The 19139-nt window shown below is 34.4% G+C and overlaps 2 protein-coding genes across 3 annotated transcripts in view; one reads left to right on the top strand and one right to left on the bottom strand.

Moving 5' to 3' along the window:
- Positions 1–48: 48 nt before the first annotated feature.
- LOC144837258 (uncharacterized) lies at positions 49–4305 on the top strand. The gene is made up of 4 exons (XM_078692301.1): positions 49–254; positions 364–412; positions 872–3021; positions 3254–4305. The coding sequence occupies exons 1-4, from the start codon at positions 83–85 to the stop codon at positions 3427–3429; spliced, it is 2547 nt and encodes an 848-aa protein (XP_078548427.1). The 5' UTR covers positions 49–82; the 3' UTR covers positions 3430–4305.
- A 208-nt stretch (positions 4306–4513) lies between these two features.
- Positions 4514–19139, bottom strand: part of LOC144837255 (short transient receptor potential channel 4-like) — a 43463-nt gene continuing 28837 nt past the window's right edge. For both annotated transcript variants that reach the window (XM_078692293.1, XM_078692294.1), the window contains 9 exons: positions 17718–17842; positions 16066–16563; positions 13708–14041; positions 13361–13497; positions 11902–12608; positions 11290–11491; positions 10271–10447; positions 8794–8838; positions 4514–8437 (listed from right to left, as the gene is read on the bottom strand). In XM_078692293.1, coding sequence (XP_078548419.1) covers positions 7793–8437; positions 8794–8838; positions 10271–10447; positions 11290–11491; positions 11902–12608; positions 13361–13497; positions 13708–14041; positions 16066–16563; positions 17718–17842 — 2870 coding nt within the window. In that variant the 3' untranslated portion in view covers positions 4514–7792. The remainder of the gene's footprint in view (positions 8438–8793; positions 8839–10270; positions 10448–11289; positions 11492–11901; positions 12609–13360; positions 13498–13707; positions 14042–16065; positions 16564–17717; positions 17843–19139) is intronic.

Raw genomic sequence — 19139 nt, 5'->3', positions numbered from 1 at the left:
AAACGACAGATGGGGAACAGTATGCGATGATTTTTGGACAACCGAAAGCAGCGATGTTGTTTGTCGTCAACTTGGTTATCCAATGTCAATTATATTTCGACCCGGAAGTGAAAACCGTGCAGGTCGCGGTAAGATTTTCTTGGATGATGTGAGGTGCACTGGAAACGAGCGCTTTGTGACGTCATGTCCACAAGCAGAGTTTGACACAAGTGACTGTGAACATAAAGAGGATATCTGGATAAAGTGTTCAAACGGTAATTTTCTTCAACATTATATATGTATACCATTTAGTTCGTTCAGAAACTAATATATGTTATTTCTATCTATCTATATACTATTCGCTGTTGTATTAACTCGTTTCAGAAACACAACGGGAGAATTTCATTCCAAAATGGTTTACAGAAACGAAAAGGTACGTAAACTTTGTTTTTTTATCACATTAATTAATTATCAATTTGAAAATGAATTACAATAATGAATGCAAGTTTTATAATGATTTTAGAATAATGTGTGTTAATTCAAAGGAGTTCGTAATAGTGTTTACCCATCTGCTATTAGAGAGCATCGAATGTTAGAGAATGATGTGTTGTAGCTTTTGTACTTTTTTCTATTGTATTGTCCTCTCAGAGTAACACAAAATGTATTTTATACAAATAATATAATAGATGGAATCAGAATTGGAAGGATTGCTTACTATATTGTTAAAAATCACATATTTATAGAGCCATCAAAGGTACTATTGTTCTGTTAATGCCTGTTAATGCCAAACAAGTACAAAATATACACGTTTGGATTCGTATAATAATGATAGGCATACATATTTTTCTATTTGGCAGTTGTGTTCTAATACTGCGTTTATGTTTAATTACAGTTGTCATGACTGGGATCAGGTTTGTGATGGTAACTGTTATTCAATCTGCGGAGATAAAGGATTTGTCCAAGAAATTGATTCAAACTTGAACAACCTTCGCGTCTTAGCCATTCATACGGACCTTAGTTCTCTCGACAAATACATTCCAGAGGGATATGGAGATGTCAACGAATTGCACGTCTTCTCTCAAAATGTTATTCTGAATAAAAACTTGCGACCAAACTTTGACCTTCGAGTTGTGACACGACGTCTCCAGTTAAGAGACACTGACATTCTTGATTATAACCCTGTATCTAGATGTTATCAAGTTTCGTTTCTAAATCATGACGGTGTTCTTTATCACGTGTTTAATGTCAGACGAATGGGGGTTTCTGTAGATATTTTTGCTGAAACCATTGATATTCCTTACAGTACATGCTTACACTTATCAACATCGGTATCAAAACGTTTCCCTGACATCCCAATACAATACATAACATTATCAGCTACATGTACTGGAGTTCATTCGCTATCATTATCTTTTACTAAAAACGAGAAGTGTGACAAGCGTGTCATTCTTGATACAATTTCATCAATAATTAATATGCAGCCGTCTAGAGAAATATTGGAATGGGTGATTAATATCAGGACCAAGGTGCTTAGAGGAAACAGTGACGTCAGATTCGTTCCAAGTCTGTCACACAATAGCTATGAAACAATACTAGAAACATACCAAAATGATCTTGAAATCTTATCAAATGGCCTACAACGTTTTAAGGACAAAGACACGGACTTCTTTGAGAAATTAGAAATATTAGAGTTGTTTAGAGCAAATGCTGAGGATGTACTTGAAGCAAGAGAATTGGAGTATGCCAATGGACAGACACAAATTGAAATATCGAGGCAGACTATACAGTTATTGCAGAACGAGTTTGAAGAACTTCAACCAAAACTAAACAAAGTCAGAAGAAAGTTTGCATCAGATGCAAGACAATACGCAATCCGACAGTCATTTAAAACATTTTTCAATTTTGTAGAAGGAATTGCAAATGTCTTTGCTTCAGGAGATTCAATTACAGATTTTGGGAGTCCTCTATTAGCAACATACGGAGACATTTCTTTACTGATGAAAGAGATGACTCAAATATTAAAGATATTGAAGAAAATGAATTCGTATATTGAAGGTAACTCGCAGCTATCGTCTTCTGAACTTGATTCGTACATGACATCCATACGTACCTTTGCAGGTTTAAAATTGTCAGCTTTGGCATGGCAGTCGTTGGAAAATACAGCAGATGGACTTCTGAGTGTTGGCACTGTTACCAAAATTATTTCAGCTGGAGAATATCGACAGATTGTATCAGATGTGGCTGACTATGGGCGTGCCATCACTGAGGAAATGATTAGACATACGCAACTACTACTTCAAAGTGTTGAAGACAGGCAGTGGCTACTTGTCAGCGAAAACGAGGTGAATCGTTTGGAGATTGTTATTGAAGATACTGACTTAGAACAACTAAACCATGGACTGTTATACTCTGAGCTTGATTTACAAACGTATTATCTTATCTACACTATAAAGGAAACAGTCAACACGTTTTGCAAATCCAAGTTTTATTACCAATTTGTTGAATGCGATCCCGCAAGTCTTCCAGAAATGTCCGATTCTTTGCGTTTAGTTCGCCAGAAGATCGGATCCTTGCTAAGAAGTCAAATAAGAGGCCTGACACAGTTTGTAGATGGTCATATACAACCCATATTTATAACAAAAAGGATACGAGATAAACGAAGCTGTGCTAGACGCGGGAAATATGCTAATATCGATGACTGTCCTATACGTTCACTTAAAGAAAAAAATAATGTATATTTTAACATTGATATGAATAGTACGGAGTTCCTAGATCTTTACCGTGTTAGAATCGACAAGATTAGAGTGTATTTGCAAGGTTATTTCGGTCAAAACGAAGAAGTGCATGGTTCCGAAGAGGAAAACAGGCGCGAGGGACGTATGGCAGAAGCTGGTCGAAGAATTATTGAAGAAGAATTGAGTACTAAAGTTAGGTTAAACATTCATACTACAGGTGTCTTCTACGACCGACATGGAATTCGGAATTACGAGTTCACAGGGGTTCAAGTTAACAAGAAGTTTGAATATTTTATTGGTCAAGAAGGTGCGTACTTTTTTTTATTGTTTGAATAACGATTTTAATTATCTTTATTATTATGCTAAATAATATGTTAAGCGTTGATTTACTGTAATGTACTAACTCTGGTAGTATCAGAACACTGATATGAAATGTTGTTGTCAATACGTTACTTTGCTAGGCAAGTTTTCTATAAAGTTTATAAGATATTACTGTATGTCGATGTGCACATGTACTATTGTATTTATATTTTTTTCAGACACTCCAATACTAGATGGTGATATATACAGCAACGATGCCGCATCGTACGTCAACACGACTCCGTTTACGACTTGGTGCATTCGTGTTCCCCCCAAAAAGAATAGAAAATTGGACCTTAACGGCCTAACCAGTATTCAAGTACATTTCTATGGCTCAGCTGTAATTGCATACTGATAAGCCTACACATTTAATCAACTACCTCATTGTGCTTGAGTTAAGGGCTTAGAATTTGAAATCCAAGCCATCAACAATAACATGTATTATAACAACAATAACATGTACTTGATGTACCTAATTAATTATTAGCTAGGCCTACTTACCCCATTTTGTGGTATCGTTTGTAATGCTGTCTCTGCGTTCAAGTTCGAGTAACAGCATTACAGGAACAGCATTTATTCTAGGCGGTAACAAAAACAGCGCGATTGGTTTAAATTGACATCGATTCATTGAGAATGCGCAGTAGATTTATGTAGATACGAAGACTACCACTAGATTACAGATAAAAACCATATCGGAAATATTATACAGTTTAAATACTTACTCCCTTTAAAATTAGTGATTAAGATATAATTATGTAGATATAGATATTATTATAGATGGCTATTTTGATATTTAAACAAAATATAACAATAATACTAGCCTTACAAAATAGGGTTTGCTATTTTACAATTTTTACTAACTCATTACACTAATATTTCACATTATTTTTGCATTATTCTAACTTAAATATTTAATAAATTTGCTTTATTATGTTAATAAAGTATTGTTTAATATTAATGGTTGTTGATGATCATTGTGATAATGACGACGAATTATTATTTTGTTTTAGTCTACAGAAAGGAAATCAACATTTGTACGTGCGCGTTCACCAACGAAAGTTTCTTTCACCATTATGCTACATTCTTTCTTGCAAGGAGACAATTCAGTCTAGTATATCTACTTTTAATGATCTAAATTCCGTACCTCGACAAATCGAACAACCAATTAACTAAATAATATCGTATAAATAAATAAATAACTATAAATATCAAATCTGAGACCAGCTCTGAATGGTTTGTTACCCGACTTAAAATCAAGGCCTAATCAAATAATGTAAATAATGACTACTGTTTTAGTTGATGTTTTCGATATCTAATACATATTTTGAAAAATCATAAATGTAACGTCAAATTGTAAACCTAATTTTAAAGCAAAATGTGTATTGAAATCTAGCAAGACCGATAGTTCTTTTTTATTTCAAAAACTTCAATAGATCATGTTGCATTTTATAATAATTTATTCAACATGACGTTTATGTAATATTACGTTAAAGAAAATTGTTAAAATAAACAGATTCAATAGAGTCCTCTAAAACAAAAATTACACGGCCAATATTTTTGGCGGCGTAATCACTGATGATACCCGTAAGGCGATTGGCGCCAAAGCAATGAAACGATCGTCCAAACGCAGGATGAATACCAGGCCCAAAGCATAATACTGACCCGATCGTTTGGAGTCCTATCGTTCGAGGTCCCGATCGTTCGAGATCCCGATCGTTTGAGATACCCCATCGTTCGAGATCCCGATCGTTCGAGATCCCGATCGTTCGAGATCCTGATCGTTCGAGGTCCCGATCGTTCATGATCCCTATCGTTCGAGATCCCGATCGTTCGAGATCTCGATCGTTCGAGATCCCGATCGTTCGAGATCCTGATCGTTCGAGATCCTTATAGTCTATTCCTCCCCAATTGTTGTTCTTTACACCCTCAAGTAAACAACAAATTATCGTAATACTTATAACAAATTAGGAAGTTAAAGTCACAAATGCCAATTTTTCGTTCAGCAGAATTTGGACAAATGCCGGAAAATATTAATAGGTGATTTTAGTGATTATTTATATATATTACTTACAATTTGACTTTTTAAGTAAAGCAAATACCAACGTCTGGAAGCGCTGCTCTTTGCATTGCATTTTTCAAGTTATCTTTCGTAAATAAATATTTAAATATAACGTTATATATTGTATTGTTTTAGACAACAATAGAGTGGGGAGAATGCTCTTTATAATGAGTTGTTTATAGGCTACAATTATTTGTTTGTAAAGGCCAGATCTGTAAACACTCTTAACATTCGCTTAAGATCATTACTATTACCAGGCAATAATAGAGGCTTTATATTCTAGTAATTGTTGCTTCTTCAAATCTATACGCAGCCGTATAAACTACGCATGCGCACAATATATTAACGGCATTCAGGTTAGTCATTATTGGCAAAGAAACGGGGTTTTAAGTACGCAGTAGGCCTACAATTTAGCATAGATAATTCCATTATAATATATTTGCTTTACTTTAGTAACCGTAAAATAATGTTAAATAGGGTATCACTCCACAATAAAATTACCATTGTTCTTACAAAAATGATTAATATGTAATGTCACAGCTCGGCACTAGGCTCGGCACTAGGCTCGGCACTAGCAATTGTGTACATGTTGAGAAATATGGGACTCTCAACATGCTCACAATCAATCTCTGTGTACACTATCAAATTGGTTTGACAAAAAAGTGTGATGTGCCCAAATATGGTAGTGATATGCTCAAATATGATAGTGATATGACATCATCATGTCCATATATGGGCACATCATACTTTGTTTGTCACATAAAGTTTGATAGTGTAGACAAGGCTTTAGATTGCTGAATTTTTTATGCCAGTTTAAGGCGAAATACGGCTCTACTCATAATCAATTTCCGAGCATTTACCGTACCATAAAATACTAATTAATATGTTACGTGTACATTTTAAAACTTCGCATGGTAGTTAAAAATATATAAACATGCCCTTATATGGCTTTTTTTCATTCAAAATACTAACATTTGAACATAGTAAACTTACTTAATAAATATGGTAAAAACACCTTATACTACAGCCTCTCTTTTGGAAACATTAATACGTCTACCTTATCATTAACAGCTTAGAAAAGAATTTATAAAATCAGTATAATATATATTATGAATAGAACGTTATGTTTGTACACTGCACTTTCGTATGCATGGTCAATCCGCTTCGAACCCACTTCGAAGACGATTTACATAATTATATCTCTATAAAATGTTTAATTTACATTTATTATATATATTATATATTCAGCTTGTCAATAAATCAAATAACCACAATGTTGGTAGTTGTTATGAAATGTACTTTGTACGCAAGCGTCAACTTTGTTACTGACGTATCACCGGTCAAATGCTTAAAATACATAAATTGAACATGTACCCAAGTACCAATTTCCAACTTCACCAATAAACATACCTAAGAGAAACTAGAATTCAACATCCATATACCTCTTAAATAAACATGTACTACTATCCCAGGGAGAATTCCAATTATAAATAGAGACGACTGTTAGAAGGAGCCTATATATCCTAAACCCAGACCACGAAGCGACTAGTCATAGACTAATTGCAACGGTCTTATTTTAATATCTTCTTAACAGTCTAGCCTTGTTCAGTCAGAATGCGTAAATTATAGAATTAACAGTGGTTCCATAGCTCTAAACCAAAAAACATCCATTGTTTTTTAAACCTCTATCTTGAGAATTCTCTAAACAAGGGAACATCCAATACCATTCAAGAAATTATCCTTTTCCCTCACAGTGCCCCTTGCCTAGATCATGGTATCTGGCTAAACCACGAAGTGACATTTCAGTAACAGTTTTAACGAATCTTCAATTTCCCCAAGTGCCATTTTCATAGAGACCAGCGTGGACCGGAAATAATAGCCTAGTTTGTGACGGCGTTTGCTCAATGTTTACAATATAGACATTATACTTATTTGAATTAATTACGCAACCAAGATGTGCCATAATTATATTTGACGAGAATGGCGACGATAATTAAGTTACAAAACAAAAATAAATAAAATAAAAACTGTCATTTGGTGTCTTTTTAAAATCTCATCGTTGTCAGTATGTATTTTAATGCTTTTGTCATGTACATTATCCTGGTTGTCATTGTCATTTCGTTGTATCATTCATTTCATTGGGGTTTTTGGACACCAATCAGAAGAATTATTTTGCGAAAGACTAAAGTGTTACTTTAGATTTCTATATCACCTGGACCCATCCCACTCAGCAGAAATGTTTTAAAAATTTTCATTTGTTTTGTCGTCGTCATATAATCTTTGTCACTATCGTAGGTCTTTTCTATGGTATACACTTTTGTGACTGTGCTGTCATAGTGTTCGTTACGTCATTCACGCTGTACACATACAGCTCTGTCTACACTATCAAACTTTATGTGATATATTTGGGCATATCACTAACATATTTGGGCACATCATACTTTTTTGTGAAACTAGTCTGATAGTGTAGACAGACCTTTAGACTTCAGTAATGTCAAATGTCATTGTCAGCTTCGTCGTGTCATCTTCGTCATTGTAGCCCTCTCCAAAATGTTAAATCATGACGTAATTATCGTTTTGTCACATAAAGTATGACAGTTTTAAAACAAATAAATATTATACTAAAGTTTTTGTAAACAACTACTATTTACTAAACTAGTTAAACTCTCGATGTGTGATTCATCTTTTTAGAATTCCTTGTATTATTAGCACGAACGCTATTATGATTAATATTATTTACACTGTGTCTCCTTCGCTTTGACGAAGAATGTCTATACGTTGATTTCAAATGTGCTTCATATTCATCGTCTATAAAACGGATGGGTTCGAATCGCTCCCACTCCTCTGGAATTTGAAAACCTCCAATATTTGCCGGCATTGATGGAGACTTTGGTTTTACCTTCTTCCTATGAATTGCTAAAGGTGTAAGCATTTCGCCAAACTCACCATCAGCCCATAATGGGGTTTTCGAGTCTTTGAGGTCTTTGGATATAATGGCACAAGCATCTGACACACCAGATTGCACGGATTGTAGACTATCTGGTCTACTTAAAGGCTTGATGACGTCTTGCATGGCATGGTAGAAACCGGTACCAATGACGCGATCATCAGAATTTGATCCTTCCCGTATCTGTGTCTCCATGTCCTTCATTCGAGAGTCCATCTCTGTTAAAGCTTCAAACATTTCATATTTGAAGCTTGAGATGTCTTCTTTTAATTGGTTGATCCATTGATCCTGGTTACCCTCGTCGTCATCGCGTTTCGCGTCGAAAATATAACGCGATACAAGTTTTCCTATAATTTCCTGTTGATTGAAAAATATTAAGATTATGCTTATGGCATGATTATACAAAATACAGTAGAACCAATATTAAGGAGAAATCGTCGGAAGACAACCAAAGTGTCTTCGTAATAGGGGTGTCCTTCGCATAGAATGTCTCTTGAATAAGAAAGGGGCTCCCCAGACAATGTTAAGCTGGCCCACAAATTCAGTATCTAGGACATGTTTTGGAAGAGCTCCTAGCGGCTTTCTGAGTGGGCGTTTCTATTTAGTTTCTTACTTGTTATAAAGTAGGCCTACGATATTGATGAAGCTTCGTTCACCATTATAACATATCACACACTATCACACTAACAAGAAAAATAAATAAATTATTTTACCTGATAAACTCGCTGCTTTTCCTCCATAAAAACTTTATTTCGTTCCTATTTAAAAGTAAAATAAAATAATTTTCGTCAATTGAATATAAAATTGTAATAACATAATCAACGTGTCTAAAAACGACAAATTAAGAAGGTATAATTTCGTTTTACTGCGACACTTACAGGCTCCCGTACATTATACGCTAAAACAGGCCTATATAGATAGAATCCAGAATGTTAGTGTGTTGTGTGATTTATGAAGATGAATCCGGCCAGATGCCATGCTAGATAGGAATAACCATTTAAATAGCTTCATCATAAGCTTTGATATCTATCGTACATTACATTATCTGTTTATTATAAATTATGCAGTACCCATTTACGTTGTAAATTATGGAAAAAGAATATCTGTATAGTCTGTATAAAAAAGTAATTTTTATTAATAGTATAATAATACAATTATTAGTAATATTGATAATTGAGAATACAGAATATACATTTTCATTCTCTTTCTTTTTTTTCGTATTTAGCTTTTCGGCTATTTTTTTTGTGTCTCGATCTAACATAATCATTCACTGCTATAAACAGTGTTTGTTCAAAATGTTGGTTTTGGATTTCAAAATCACGCGTAATACCGTTTTATTCATTTTTATTACAGAATCAATAAAATAACCAAGTTTATTCTTACATCGAATTTGGATAAAAAGATAATGAAATGAAAAACTAAAATAAACTAATGTCCAAAAAAGACAATGAATCAACGAGATAAAAATTGGTCAACAATTTATATAAAAATATTACAACGTTTATTAGTGACACCGGAAAAAGAAATGTTATGACCTTTTTTACACGCATGTAAAAAATGTGATGATTAAAAATAGTATACTATATCATTGGTTTAAAGATATTAGTTTAAAGCTCACATGGAATACTGAAGCGGCTTGTTTATAACCCCACATAACGCTTAAGTTACTCTATCAGTACAGACACGGGGGAATAAAAATTGAAAATTACTATTAGGCCGAATCTCTGACATCCCGTAAATGCTCAATAATTCAAAACTCACTGAAGCGTCGAGGTTAGGGGGACCCCAGTGTGTACATCCTTTTAAATATAATCTCTCAGTTTTATATACAGATAACATGCCCGGCTAAATTATACACACATATGATCCCCGTTGATATGGTAAATATAAACATTTTGATTAAGCGTGGTTCCCACTAGAACGCAACGTAAGGACGTAAGCCGCAACGCAAGCGAATTGATCAATCCAAGCAAAGGATTATTCGAACCGTTCCTTGTGATTGGTCAATTCGCTTGCGTTACGGCTTGCGTTGTGTTCTAGTGGGAACCAAGCTTAAAATGCAACGCTACGTAACGCAGCGACGTATCTGTATTGCGTAATCACAAGTGGGAACTAACGACGCAACAGTGCTGCAAACATCGTTACGGGAAATCAAATCAGATGGGAAATTCTCTCACTAAATTTACTTACCATTTTCTTTTTTCTTGCTTTTTGCATACATACTTTTTCTCTTATATAGTTAACAATATACCAACCCGTTTTGAGCGTTGGTATGACGTTGAAAGGTGGTGGTACCGTTCCTCTTCCTTCAAAATAACTCATCCAAAGTTTAGATCTAGAAAATTTCCATTGCATATCAGCATCTTCCTATAGAAATAATTATAATACATTTTTATATTTTGTATCACAAATGTCTATAATTAGGTTGTTAAGCCGATTCGTCAAGTTAGCATCCGGTCGTCAAAAATGGGTTGTATATCTAATTGTTTGATTATCGTTGATTTTAGAGCCTGCATTACATTTTTGACAACATTTTGTTTTTAAAACAAAAATCACAATAAAGCCATTCTTAAACTAAACAATGATTTAATATGTTGTATAGGCCTACTCTTGGATTAGCAACATGACGCGGTCTTCTACTATTTAATTTTAGAATAATGTTTCAATAACTAACCGCAGCAGTGAAACTCAGTTACGTAAACCCATTTAGGTCACAAAGACCCCCAGTGGGTATAACCTCTTAACGTTATAATTTACCAGAATCTCTAATCTAATCTAAAAGTGGGATAATAATTCATCAGTCACTTGAAAAAATATTTGCAAGCAAGTATATCGCTTGTCTTGTTTGATTGTTTGCAAGATCAAATTCATAATTTCCAAGATAACTTCCCGATTTGGTTGCAAATAGGCATATTTTGATTTCGATATAATTGATGAATTCGCAAAAACTGATTAAAAAACTCGAGTTATTTGTATCTTCAATATTGGCCGAAATATTAAAAAACATGCCCTCTGTGGTTCTCAGCAGTACTTCGCAGAGTTTCGGAGTGCTTTTTTTTATATTACTCTATTAAAGGAAATAAGTCTGGTTATGACCTTATTTTAAAGTTCTGTTTGATTTATCATAAATATTTTTCTTTTATCTTGTTCATTCTGACAAGAATTGTGCGACAATAACTAAAAAACAAATTGAAAAGATGAAGACATACCTCAACACGTGTATACGTACTGCTCATCATAGCAATAAGTACATTTAAAAGAACAACAATGGCAATGATATGGTATGCAGCATACAGCAATGTCGCCACGCTTTCGGTAAACTCATGATTGACGTCACGGTGCAGTCGCAAAATATCAACGTCAGGCAGTCCAAATAACGCCCAAAATAGTGTTGCCATTGTATTTAATAACCTGTTTAAAAGAATTCACAATCATTATATAATCCAATGGCTACTAACAACGAATATGAACATAGAGAGGTTAAAATTAAAAATTAAGTTAACCTCTTATCTCTTGTAATTAACTGTTTTGGTAGTATTAGGTTAAAGATGTATTGTCCCCAAAACATGAACTTAAGAGATGAATATTCTTTAGGCCTAAATAGGTCATTTCACTTCAACAGAAGTCAACGCAGCTTTTGCTTTGACCTGTACCAGCTACCCATTTGTAGTCATAGATGGAGAAAGGCAAACATAAGTAAAGTGTCTTGTCTAAGGACACAGCAATGCGACTTGCATTGGACTCGACCTTCCGATCTCGCGATCAGAAGTCCAACACACTGCGCCACATGCTCTCAACACGCTCTTATACTAATTACTTACGTTTTAAATGGTGAAAAACATCCATCACTTCCGGAGCCAGAACAGGAAAGAAGATCTTTAACTGAATAATACCAATACAATTGATACATTCCGATAGAGAAAGCAAACCAAACAAACGAAAAAATCAAAAGAAACTTCAGAATGTCTAACATCATTCCTCCAAGAGAAATCTGCATTGGGCCTACATGTCGGTTCATTACCGTCAGGCAAATTGGCCTCAACAAGCTGAGAACCTTAGCGATTGCAAACAAAGCTTCCGAAACAAGAATGGGATTAAACGCTTCCCACTTTGCTCTGCCTTCGGCCTGGATTTGCTTCGCTGTTTCTTTATTACCACCTTTATTTCTTCGACCAATAGATGTTGACCCACCGGAAGATGTGTCGCTAGTTGATAATGATTTGACGCTTTCTGAAAGATCATCTATCTTTTCATCTAGAGACTTTAACATTACGTCCATTTCATAAAGACTGCTGTTGACACCTCGGTTGAATTCTGACTGATCATTTTTAAGACTCTCCACTTGCTTGTTTAAATCATCAATCTTGTCTTGAATAACCTCTAGTGGATTGTCCGTCATGTATGGAGTCGTCAGAGTGGTTCCTCCGCTACTCGTGTAATCAAAATCATCTGTTGTCCCAAGAAAAGAAACTGTGGCTGGATCCGTCGATATTGTAGCATTCGTTGGAATTATAATTTCTTCAGTAGTCTACAAGTACAGTTGAAATAATTAAATTTAGTATCCACTTGCTAAGATAACACAACTCGTCCTGGTGACGAGTTAATTTCTAGACATACTAAAGTATACAATTTAAATAATCATATTTAGTATCCACTTGCCAAGATAACACAACTCGTCCTGGTGACGAGTTAATTTCTAGACATACTAAAGTATACAATTTAAATAATCATATTTAGTATCCACTTGCGCAGATAACATAACTCGTCCTGGTGAATTCTAGACTAAGTATACAATTTTAAATAATCATATTTAGTATCCATTTGCGCAGATAACACAACTCGTCCCGGTGACGAGTTAAATTCTAGACATATTAAAGTATCTTTGTTTAAATTCAATAAAAACAATTATATTTTGGTTAATACTAATCAACAACAATGTAATACATGTTTATTTTCATACACTACTCTCTCACATTCCTATCTCAAAAGTTCGAAATTGTTAAGAAAGTTTGTGTTTAGGTTGTTGGTATTTTATACAACCAAGCCTTGTCTGTTACGAGTCACGATTGCAAAATTAAATTCAACATGCTGCTAGATGGAATGTAATATCATAAGGTAATAAAAAAACATCATGTTTATGGTTCGTTCGTTCCTTCGTAAAATAGACCGTTTGAATGATATGTTATAAGATATGTTCCACTGTACAAACATTAGCGTAAACGAGACTGTAATTTTGTGTACATTATTTTTTTCCCCATAAATTTATAACTATGGTTTTACCTGAAAATGAATAACAACACGTAAAACAATTGCTCCCCAGTAGAGTGATAACATGACGAAATCCATAAGATTCCAACGGTCCTTCGTATAACGTAGACCATAGTACCAAATTTCTTTAATTTCGACCCATGTCAAACCTATAAAAAATAAAAACAGGTACAGAAAGTCAGAATAATATATGAAAACAAAATCAGACTTTTATGGAACGCTACTGGTGGTGTAAACCAAAACCATGAGGTAAGGTCTAGAGGCATTCTGTATTGGTTTAAACATTGTGTAAGTTGCTTTATTGGGTCGAAGTGTCTTCTTAATAGGAGTTCTAATGTAGGCTACTACTGTCTACTTACCTATTACCCAGGCGACAATACACCATTCCCACAATGTTGGCGTCGGAGTCATTTCGTCCACCTGGTCATTATTTGGCATCGATTGCATTCCGAGTAAGAGCAAAAAAAGTACATTTGATGACGAGTGACAAACAAACTGAACATAAGGAACTCGCATAAAACTTCTAATTTGACCATACGGATAAATAGCATAAGCGGTACAAAGGACAGGGAAGAACAGAGCTATTAATACTGTAAATGCGAGAGAAGCAGACCAATGGTAGTCGAACCAGGCTGGTAAATCTTCGTACCAAATTTGTGTAAGACATTGCTGACAATGAGGATGAGCAACAAACTGCAAAACAAAGAAAAATACTGTTAAAATACATTAAAATAAAATAAATATCTGTCGTGAATTTATAAACCAGCAATATATATAGTATAGCAATATTTTTACGAAATGTAATCTATGTTGGAGAAACCAAAAGAAGACTTGGGGATAGATTTGTAGAACATTTACGTTCCATTCATCTTAATACACCCGGTCTTCCTGTGGCAGAACATTTTCATGATAACCATAATATTAATGATATATATTTATTTGGAAATTGCACCTTTACATCGGTGGCACACACAGGAAGTGGTGCATCGATATTGAACACAATTAACATGAAATGACGGGATACGGATACTTAAGCTAATTTACAAAAATTTAAAGATTAAAAAATAAATAAAAACATTTTAAATTAGTAAAACAATGCAACTCTTCCGAACGTGACCGTAGACGACTAGAAGAACGTATCATTTTTCAACTTGGAACTCTCAAACCCAATGGACTTAATGTATCATTTAAATCATTTAGGAATTGAGTATAGTCTATCTGATTGATTGTCAATGCTTTTGTCAATTTTGTTATTTGCTTGTTTATTGTTACGCCCATATAGCCCATAATAGACTCCTTTGTTTTCTAGTGTACCCTTCCTCTATATGTATTCGTCTTTTACCAATATTCTATCAGTACCTGATGATGACCTATGGTCGAAAGTACAATAAATATTTTATTTTGAGGCAGAAACAAGAACTTTGTCTGTTTTATTAGTATAGCAATATGTTGCTATTGGTTCGACTTCCAGAATTCACTCTATTATTAGGATAGATAGGCCTACATGAATTCGAATGAGACATATTTGTTCGACTCGAGTATGTCTACCGTAGTATTTCTAGCTTAGGTAGGCCTATTACTTGATGAATGTATCATTTTGAAGTTTTTAAAAGCTTAGATCTGGTGCAGGCGAATCGTCAGAGCCAAAATGTGCAAAACCTGAAGAAAACAGGGGTAGGCCTACATTATAAATGTCTATACCGGTTTCAGATATTGCACTTCGGAGTATATTAGCATTGTTCTATTAACCCTGTTAAAAATAATAGTCCTAATACTTATGTTTTTGTTTAACTCACAGAGTTAGTTCTGATATTATAATTGAATACAATTAAATATTCAACGTGAAACGAAAAGACAAAATAGTATTAGCTAATAGTAATAGCTACATATTGCAGTACATTTTGTCTGCACGTTAACCGTTCCTCGGTAAGTGCTAGCTAGTCAGTAATGAATCATGAGGCAAGCTATTACATTGACAATGTTGTAAATAGTTTCCTATGTTTATGTGACAATCAGTCTGTTAGGTATAATCAATGCATAATGACATTCCAGCAATAACGAGATACAGTAAACTATAATAGTGAAATACGTAACAGAATAACAAGATATTGCGTGCGTTTATGCAGTTTACAGTTGGGCCTAGTAAAGCGTGGTTCCCACTAGAACGCAACGTAACGCAGCGACGTATCAACGCAAAGTGCTGTATTGCGTAATCACAAGTGGGAACCGACGACGCAATAGTGCTACAAACATCGTAGGTTTGATTTCACGCAGGCGGGGGCAAACACAATGTTTGGAAGGGCATTTTGTTACGTTGCGTAGATTGCGTTACGTTGCGTCGCTAGTGGGAACCAAGCTTAATAGAGTAGAACCCTTTATACTACACTATTCATGGAAGACTTTCCCGTGAAACAAACGAGGATAACTCAGAGGACATCTCTATTAAGTAGACACTTTGTTGGACTTTGAAGTTTATTAATATCTGTTGCTTAAGCTCGGTTCCCACTAGCGACGCAACGTAACGCAACCTACGCAACGTAAGAAAATGCCCTTCCAATAATTGTGTTTGCCCCCGCCTGCGTGAAATCAAACCTGCGATTTTTGCAGAACTGTTGCCTCGTCGGTTCCCACTTGTGATTACGTAATACACTTTGCGTCAATACGTCAGTGCGTTGCGTTCTAGTGGGAACCAAACTACTGTTTACGCAAAATCTTACCTTTCTTTGTTCAAAGTTAATAGCTATTTTTACTTTATATGGGGCAACTGAATTGGTCATGTCCTCTAGTTCTTCACCCCAAGGGTCATGATTCAAAATACATTTCTGTTCTTTAGAGTCCCGAATATGTCCTAAAATATCAGCAGCAAACTGTTCACATTTTTCCGCTAGGTCACGGAACTCGGCGGAGAATTCATGATTCTTCTCCGATAGTTTCCGAAGTTGGACACACCTCTCGAAAGCTGTGTTGATTGGATCTGAGCTAGTTAATGAAATATAAGCAGGACTAGCAAGTCCTTTATAGATATTCAACGTCCCAAGGCAATTTTGTAATGTGTTGACTTCTGTGTGGAATGCATAATCTTCCGGATCATCAATACGGACACCGTATTCTAGAAGATTTCTTATGATGTCATAGTTGTTATGATGCGCAGCTAGTACTATTGGAGTGACGTCTGGATGGAAGTCGCCATTTAGTGCCCGACAATTGAGGTATTCCTACGAAAACAAATCAGAAGAAAAACCATTTTTCAACATTGATACCATAACTACAAGAAAAACTAAATTTCTCATCATTACCATATCTATGAACATTTTTATCATTATTCCCAATACTATCAACATTTTCATCATTTACCACCATCACCATTACTGTCGACATTCTCAATTTAGCACTATCATTACTATCAACATTATTTCCACTACATCGTGATAACTAACAACAATCTTATCATCAACATTACTATAAACTTTCTAACAATCACTGTAACAACACAATTAACATTCTATTTTAAATAATTTTGCAATTTTCTTCTGTGTGGAATAATTTTATTATCACCGTTACTATACCAACTTTCTCATTATCATAATCAATATATCAACATTCCCTTTATCATAATCAATATTATCAACATTCTCATTATCATAATCAATATTTTATCAACATTCTCTTTCACAATTACTATAGGCCTAAACATTCTCATTATCATTATCAATATTATCAACATTCTCCTTATCACCATTACTATCAACATTCTCATTATCATTATCAATATTATCAACATTCTCCTTATCACCATTACTAGCAACATTCTCATTATCATTATCAATATTATCAACATTCTCCTTATCACCATTACTATCAACATTCTCATCATCATAATCAATATTATCAACATTCTCCTTATTACCATTATCAACATTCTCATTATCATAATCAATATTATCAACATTCTCCTTATCACCATTACTATCAACATTCTCATTATCATAATCAATATTATCAACATTATGCTTATCACAATTACTGTCAATTCTTATCTCATTCTTATTCACATAATGATTTCTATCAACATTTTAATCCCATTATTGTTATCATTACATAATTAACAATTGTTATCATTATCACCACGAACATTTTCATCAATATTGTTATCAACATTTTCGTAATCAAAATCAACAATATAATATAATTGTTCAGCATCGATACCATAACCAAGAAAACACATTTCTCATCATTACCATTATCTATCAACATTTTTATCATTATCCCCAATACTATCAACATTTTCATCGTTCTTATCATTATTCTTATAACAATCTTGTTATCAACATTTTAGTAATCAAACAATACAATAATTGATAACATTTACCGGTAAATTCTTTCTCTTGATATGTTCGCATATAAGCTGTACGCCTAGAGTAAACTGCTCGTCCACTGATCGCAGCAAGGAATCCCCCAACTGGATACCGTGTTCCAAAAGCACTTTGATGATATCTGAGAATCAATTAAAAGACAATTTATACAATTGAATTATACGTTAGAGGTTAATGGTGTATCGATATCGGGTTAATGATATGTTTCCTTTATTAGGTGGATTGTATCGATGAATGAGATCACCGTGGAGAGAATTACACGTTTTCAATAAGATGGTTAGATAAAATAATTCTTATTTTCTCAAGAAATTATTGCTCAACAAAATGCCGTGCAAAATAAAGATTAAGAGACATTTACCTGTGAAACGACCGAGGGACAATGATATATATGCTTTAATACTACGAAAAAATACTTTATAAGTGGGGGAGGGGGGGGGGGGGAAGAGAGAGAGAGAAACACATTATTAGGGGAACAAACTTTATTAGTGGGGGGGGGGGGGGGTTATTAGGGGGACACTTTATTGAGGGAGACACTTAGGGGGAACTTTATTATGATGAACTTTAATAGGGAAGAAACTTTATTAGGGGTGGGGGAGGCATTTTTTATGGGAGGTGAGACACTTTATTGTGTCCCGAAAATGTTCTCTTAAGCTTTTATCAAAATATTGGTTCTTTATCTTATGCAATATACATCCACAGAAGATTATGTTAATTAAGGGGTGGGGGAGGGTGTGGCTTTTGTGGGGTGTATGTTTTTGCACCCAGCATGACACATGGCATATTTTGAATATTTGCCTTCAATTCAAATAAATGAATAGTAAACATTTATAATTAAACTGGCGAAACAAATTCTGTATTACATATACACAGTCTAGAGGTGTATATAAACACACTGAAGATAAAGTTGAAACAGTTTATGATCACCGTCCATTCACTTGACATAATGAAATGGTCTATCCAGTAATTACCCAATGGTATAAATGCCGACATTAATATCCTCACTATATCATTGTGTAATATATGGGTCAACTGATGACAAAGGTCACAGAAGTTATTGCGGATTTGGAGGTTTAAAACGCCGGTCTTGTCACGAAATACTAATTTATTTAAAACATCAATTTGAAAACAAGTTGCTATAACGCGAAGGATCACACGGACTATACATTTGGGTAATAGACAATTCACCCAATAGTAAATCGCTCTCGGACACAGGTTTTAGATCAGTTTTAGCTAATTTGTATTTAAGTTAAAAAGATTATTCGGCATAAGATGAAATATCCATGCGCACTTATATGTAGGCCTTCAGTTTTGATACAAAGGAATAATTAATATAACACTAAAAAAAAGCATAACACCCTTGCGATAAGCGCTTGATTTTAAGGCCTGGAATTCTACAATAGGCTTTTATTTCTTACCAG

Source organism: Antedon bifida, chromosome 3 (genome assembly GCF_963402885.1).
Source record: "Antedon bifida chromosome 3, ecAntBifi1.1, whole genome shotgun sequence".
Taxonomy (NCBI): domain Eukaryota; kingdom Metazoa; phylum Echinodermata; class Crinoidea; order Comatulida; family Antedonidae; genus Antedon; species Antedon bifida.
Note: the sequence above shows the minus strand (reverse complement) of the source record. Positions and strands in the feature narration are given on the sequence as shown.